At 38.3% G+C, this 7,307-nt stretch overlaps 1 protein-coding gene across 1 annotated transcript; it reads left to right on the forward strand.

Annotated features, from left to right (window-relative positions):
- Positions 1 to 5,263: 5,263 nt before the first annotated feature.
- Positions 5,264 to 6,781, forward strand: LOC141648861 (uncharacterized). The gene has a single exon (XM_074457571.1). It carries the CDS (start codon positions 5,264 to 5,266, stop codon positions 6,779 to 6,781), a length of 1,518 nt encoding a protein of 505 aa, XP_074313672.1.
- The last annotated feature ends 526 nt before the right edge of the window (positions 6,782 to 7,307 follow it).

Here is a 7,307-nt window from a genome sequence, read left to right on the forward strand (position 1 = left end):
ATGTCTTTATTTTAAAAAAATTGAAAAATAAAAAAATATGTTTTTTATTTTCCAATTCTCTCCCTTTATTAGTCCCATCGAGGATGATGTAAATCTTAAGTGTGGGGAGGAAAATATCCACTTTGTGAATATTTGTATATATTTATATATACTTGTAAATTTGAGAAAATTTTAAAAAATTTTAAAAATTGAAAAATTACAAAAAAAACGAACCTCACATAGCCATACAAGCTTGATACCGTAGAAGTGTTGATGTGCATTTAGAATGCATAATAATGGTACTTGTTCCTTGATACCGTAGAAGTGTTGATGTGCATCTTAAGGCAATTTTGATGTATAATAAAACAAACCTCACATAGCCATACAAGCTTTGCTTCTACCCTTTAGTTTGGTCCCGTTTTGTTAGCCCGTTTGAGCCTAAGCCTATTCATTTGATTGACAAACGAAATGAGTTATATCCCAAAAACATCCCCCCCTTGTTTGAGTATGTTGTTGTAGTCTATGTGTTGAAGAAATGTGGGTCGGAACCTTGCTTTTGGAGAATCGAGCCTAGACTTTATGTGAAGCTTATCTTGGCACATTTTTGCTTAAATATGAGGCCTAAAAGAATAACGAAAAATGTAAGAAATAAAAAATAAAAGAGAAAAGAGAAAAAAAATGAAATGAAAAGGAAAATAAAAAGAAAAAGTAAGAAGTTGGTTCTAATAAAGGCTTAATGTCCTATGCGATTGAGCTATGTATTGAAAGAATTAATTTTGTGAAAAAGTGTGATCACACTCACCAGTTTTGTGAAGAATTCTTTTACATTTGATAAAGTTAAGTGAGTTGGTTTGATGTGGCGACTACTCAGCTTATAGCCCCACATTTCCTAAAACGATGTTTGCACCAACCCCTTCTCGCCTAACCCATGCCCCGATACAACCCAATTGCCTCTACTATATGTGCATCATCTAAACACTTCTCTTGAGGATATAGGATAGAGTGCCACACTACAATGCGGGCATGCCTCGCAAGTCGAGTTAAGAGAATGATTTTTGGTTAAATTTAGTTCACATAATCACCTGATCTTTTAAATGAGCAACGAGCGAAGCCCGTGCGAGTCGATATCTAGATCTCATTTGATCAAAGGCTTGATATGGAGTCGAATCTTTTGTGTGTCATGTCAACCTTGAGAGTATAGCGATGTTCTTCCCCTTTCCCCCCTAGTATTTGTTTTTAAGGCATTCCGTGTGTCACTTTTGGTTGCTTGAGCTAGATTTAGGGAGTCAATACCAAGGTAAGACCCTGAGACAGCATCCTCAGTTATAGACTTTCCTAGTTCAGTTTCAAAACCCCGCTTGAATGAGGCAAGTGTGTGAATTTTTATTGGTTCTTTTTCTATGCATTACTTGGTAGTTTAGTACCATTTTCATCCAAAATTTTATAGCAAGACCTTACTTGCCTTGAAATAGGGCACTTCCCCTCATGAAGTGTCAAATTGTGAGTTGAAAGGGCCGCGGTGAAGCTAAACCCACTTCGGATATAATAAATAAAGTGTCCAAGTTATTAGTCTTTGTTAGCGGTCTTAATCTCGCTTAGGTTACTTACTCGGGGACGAGTAAGACTTAAGTGTGGGGAAGTTTGATATACGCTTATCTTGTTCCGTTTCCCTTCCTTATTCTAATGCATTTTGGCTTATTTGAGACGATTTATATGACATATCTCGCATTTTATGCCTTTGATCCCATACTATGACTATCCATCTCATTTGTGTTAGGAAGTAAGTCGAAATTGGAGAAAGGAAGTGAAATGAGGAGGACTTGTGTTAGCATAAGAATAAGGGGAATAAAAGTCTGAGAAGCTCCCTCAGCCGGTAGGCCGGCAGCCGGTTGGGAACCTCGACACAATGCTTAGAAGAATTTTGGAGGAGAAAGAAGAGAAAAAAAAAAGAATTGGCTCGGTGCCCGTTGGTGCACCGACAGCCGGCTTGCCGACAGAGAGCTCTGGAAGAAGCAAGAAAAGGAAGAAAAAAAGAAAAAAATGTGTTCTCTGCCGGTAGGCCGGCAACCAGCTAGCTGGCAGGGAACACATTAACTTGAATTGTTGAATTTTAAGGCTCAATTGGTAAAGATCTCGGTGGCGGTTATGGCATCGACAATTAGCAGAAAAGCCCTCTCCGCATTTCAAGCCTTCCTCTCATTTTGAAGACCTGGTCTCATGAAAGAGTATAAATACCCTCTCATAACTTGTATTAGACGCAATACCCTATATCTAAAATTATTCCCTAATTTATGTGAAGCTTTCCCTAATCAAGTATCAATCTTTACTTAATCAAGCCTTAATTACTCCCTAAAATAGCTTAGATTTAGTTTATTTCAGTTGTTTACATTTTCTATTTGAGTTGTAATAGAAGATATTTAAGGATTTCTTCTAAAATCAATCCAAAGTTTCAAGCTTTTCTTATTGTTTGGTATAATCCTCTTCTTATTTCACTTTAGTTTAATTTGTTTACATTTCAAGTTCTTCTTATTTGTTGTTTTAATTAGTATTATGTTTCTTGCTTTATCTATGCTTGTTTCTTAAATTATTTACATTTGTGTTACAGGCATGAGTGAGTAGTCTTTTATAGGGTTCTAGGGGAACTTGAGTAGGGGTTTGGATGATGATATTGGGTAGTTAACATATGGTTTTGGGTAGAACATTTGGTCTTCATACACATGAATATAAGGTGTTTGATGAAATTTTTGTATGAAAGTGCAAGTCTTTCATTGATTTATGCTTAGTATTTCTTTACATGAGAATACAAAGAGATGTTTGATAGCATGTTTGTGAAGGGTTATGACACAAAGTGAAGAATTTGTGTATGACTTTAGGAAGACGAAGTAATTAATGTTTAATCCTATACCAAATCACTGCCCATTACTTGTTAACTCCATAATCTTATCCACCTTACTTGGGTGAACCCAATGACTCTACCTTTTTATCCTATTTGTTATATCTCTTTTCATTAATCGTATTTGCTTTATCCACTTTCATTAGTTTACATCTTAGTAATTAGTTAAACAATCACTTTCAATTGTTAGGCTAAACTTTGCTTCGAACAAGAGCCAAGTACTAAAGCCCGCCATCTTTGTGATCGACACCCGATTTATACTACTTAAATTGGGTTAATTTATAATTTTTTTTGATAAGAGAATTGGCGACAAATCTCTTCATCACAACCACAAGTAACTTCCAATCACCACTCCTCCAAAAAAAAACCGATGACGACATCGCAACACTGCCACCAACAGCCGGACCGCATTCCGTAAAAAGACACTAGGGAAGTGCCCACAGTGCCGATCCCGGGCGCTAACTGGACCCCTGCCAGACGTCGTGACACCACACGAGTCCCTCCATACTCGAGTCACAAACGTGCACGTCCCTCTTGGAGTGGGACGCTCCAAGAGTCGACCCAAGCGTAAGACGGTATTTTGATCCATTTTACGTCTCCACAACAACCCAATACAACACATCAATACTTCACCCCCAATGTCCTCCAACATCCACAAGTAACCAATGTATACAATAAATGTCAAATATGCTATTTCTCATAACCATGAACCATAATATGAAATAAATGCACATGTTAGTCATCTAAACCAACCTATTAACCAACATTTCTCACAATTCATGTTATAATGCAATTCAAATGAGAATTTGAAGTCAATACCACTTACCCATCAACATATCATGGTGAATTTCCAAAACTAGTATGCAACCAATATTAATTTCCAACTAATCATATTAATGCATTAATGACATGCATTATGAAATTCATGATAATTAACACAAATGTAAACAACCATATTACTACGACTGAGTAGGGAAACCCTGCCTCTATCAAATCTTTAATCAATAAAGCAAGCACACTAGAAGGGCTCCTCTAGGAAGTCTCCTCCTACAATAATAAATGAAATAACTATCACAAACATGTTCAATATCATTAATAATACTAATTAACCCACTTAATTTCCCAGCAACCTAATTAAATCCCCATAAGACAACTCACCCAAAATCTAGGGTTTACTATCAAATTACATAAAGGAAAAAGGATAAATAATAACTTAAAAATGTAAAGAAATGAAAAGGTAAGGGCTTAAACACCAAATCTTCAAAGGTAAGGTGAGAATCTTCAAGGATAAGGTTTTGAGAGTGTTTGTGAGGAGTTTTAGGGTGGTTGGGATAAGGTGAGAGGTGTTTAGGGTTTTACAAATGAAGGAAATGTGAAAGAGGCTATATATACCAAGGCCCAACACACGGAACCCAACACGCGAAAACAGCTCTCGGCTCGTACACTCGATTGTGTGCTTGGTGACACTTGTTCGAGTGCATCAGCCACTCGGCCGAGTGACACACAACCTGAAGTTGGTTAACTGCCCAGAGGGCACTCAGTTCCCTTACTTGGTCGAATACTCTACCACGGCTTTAAAATCCGGGGTATTGCAGTCTAAGCTTCTCATTGTGAAAAAGAAACCCAAATCGAGATTGGAATCCGATTAAAAAAAACCTTAAATAAAATATCTATGTTGTTGAATTTGAAGAGTTCCACAAAAAAAGACAATTAAAAGAGCAAAATAGTACTTATACCAAACATTAATACATAAATGAAGTACGGATTTTGAAATTACAACTAACAATAGATAAAAGGGATAAAAGTGATTTATATTAAGTAAGAAAGATGATGAAAATGTGAGAAATCCCAGTGTCACGGAGTCTAGAGCATACTATGGCTGAGAAAGAGAGATAAGAAAGAAGGAAATTTTATAAAAGTGAGGTAGTGGTTTCTTGATAGTGGTCGAGTGAGATACACTCGTACACTAGCGAGTTTTTGATGGCAGTCGGTGTTCAATAACTCATGTAGTATGTGACTCGAATTTTTATATATAAGCTCAAGTTCCATATTCAATAACTAATACGATCCAATGCCAGCCTCAACGGCTAGTTCATCTTCAACGGCTCTATTCCTCATACAAGGCAACAACATGTTCATTCCTACATTAGATTATTTACTAGCTGTTATGTAATATTATTCCAATATTCTTTCCGTATATATCATGTACATTATAGCTGTATATACTTCGATAATGTATCATTGTAAAGGCAAGTTAAAGCAATAATATTATATCATTCATATCAATATTACGTATATTAACATGGTATCGAGCTAGGGTAATTTTTTACCCACAAAATTTTATTTTTCTGCCATCATATCTCTCATTTTTTTTCTTCTTTTTCACGAACAATGACGAACCCAGCCTCCGATGAAGTTATCAATCCTCCAAACAATCAATCTTATTCTCTTGTCCACGTTGAGAATCCGGGTGTGAAAATCACTACGGTTGCCTTTATCGGATCAAATTATGATGAATGGTCTCGTGCTTTCAATCTTGCAATCCTCACAAAAGGCAAGCAAGATTACATTGACGGCACGATTCGTAAGCCAGCAGCCATGACCTCCACCTTTAAATCGTGGCGGGCCATCAACGCTTTGGTGACCGCCTGGATTTTTAATTCTCTTGAACCCGAGATGAGTCGGCAAATCTCTCTGCGTCCCGAGGCATTTCAGGTATGGACCGATATCAAAAATCATTTCTGTCGCGGTAATGAAACTCGTGTTTATCAGTTGCAAGCGGATCTCATTGCCTACCGTCAAGGTCCCACCGAGTCTCTTATGAGATATTATGGACGCATTACAAAGATTTGGGACGAGATTCGGGAATACGACACCCTTCCGCAATGCTCGTGCAATCCTTGTGCTTGTGATTGGGTGACTGTCATGGACAACCAACGCGCGAAAAAAAGGGTACGTGATTTTCTTATCGGTCTTGATGACCGTTTTGATAATGCCCGATCTCAGATTCTCGGAACAAACCCCCTCCCTGACCTTAATCTGGTTTATAACCGTCTTCTTCAAAAGGAAGGGGTTCGTTCTTTCGGTTCTTCTAAAATAGAGTCTCGACCCGATGTTGTTGCGTTTGCTGCTCGTACCCATTCTGGACCGCGTACTAATTCTACTAATGGTGGGGGGACTCGGGATAACACTGTTGACCGCTCCTCTAATAATTCTAGTAATCCTAATTCTGCTGACGGTCCCCAATTTTTCTGTATTGCTTGTAAGCGACCCCGACATTCATTCAAATTTTGCTATCGTGTCACGGGGAATGTTCCCGATTGGTGGGGTGATAGACCCCGTGACCGTATTTATATTAATCCCAATGATACGGACTTGAGCAACGCTGTGTTTTTCCCGGATACTCGGGGACGAGCGCTGCTTGATCGCTCTAAGAAAAGTAGCAACGCCCCAACCACGCCAAGAGTTCATATGGCGTCTGCCCCGTCGAACAATACTGGTAATGTTCCTTCCACCTCTCGCTCCTCTGCGCCTATGCTTGATAAGATCGATCTAAATGCCCCCAATCAACAAGAGCTCGAAGAATTGTCCAATATGTTACAGGCTCGCAAGAAAGGTAGCACAACTGACCGTCTCAATAGTACGTTTTCTCCTTCTACTTTCTCATGGATTGTTGACACCGGTGTACCCCACCATATTTCAGGGTGCCTCGGCCACTTTACAAACCTGCGTAACATCACCCCTCTGTTCGTTGGCCTCCCTAATGGAGACCTTACTATTGCCACCCAAAGTGGTGACATCCATTTATCTTCTCGACTTATTTGGCGTGATGTTTTATATGCTGCGAATTTAACATGTAATCTGATTTCGGTCTCAATTTTACTTCTTGACACTTCTCTAATTATATAATTCTCTCAAAAATTTTGCCATATACAAGACTATTCCTCGAAGACGGTGATTTGGCCATGTGAACAAAGTGAGGGACTCTATTTTTTAAAGGGAGTTCGGTGAGATGAGGCTCACCTCTACACCGTTGGCACCCCTGATTTAGTTGAACTTTGGCACCGCAGGTTGGGGCACCCGTCCACATCTATTTCCCGTTTTATTCCGTCTTTGCAATCTAATTTACATACTTCTTTTCATAGCAAACATTGCGAGATTTGTCTTCGCGCCAAACAAACTAGAGAACAATTTCCTTTAAGCTATAATAAAGAGGATGCTATTTTTGATTTACTTTATTGTGATTTATGGGGCCCGTATTCGAAAAATGCATCATGCGGGTCACAATATTTTTTAACCCTTGTCGATGATTTTTCCTGAGCTACATGGGTTTATTTACTTCGTCGTAAAAGTGACACTCGTCAAACTTTATTAAATTTTTTTGCTATGGTCGAACGACAATTTCAAAAGAAAATCAAAATTTTACGTAGCAATA

Source organism: Silene latifolia, chromosome 3, assembly GCF_048544455.1.
Source record: "Silene latifolia isolate original U9 population chromosome 3, ASM4854445v1, whole genome shotgun sequence".
In the NCBI taxonomy this organism is placed as follows: Eukaryota; Viridiplantae; Streptophyta; class Magnoliopsida; order Caryophyllales; family Caryophyllaceae; genus Silene; species Silene latifolia.

Excerpts from the sequence above, each read along its gene's own strand:
- LOC141648861 (XM_074457571.1), top strand. The coding sequence starts at position 5,264 with ATGACGAACCCAGCCTCCGATGAAGTTATCAATCCTCCAAACAATCAA.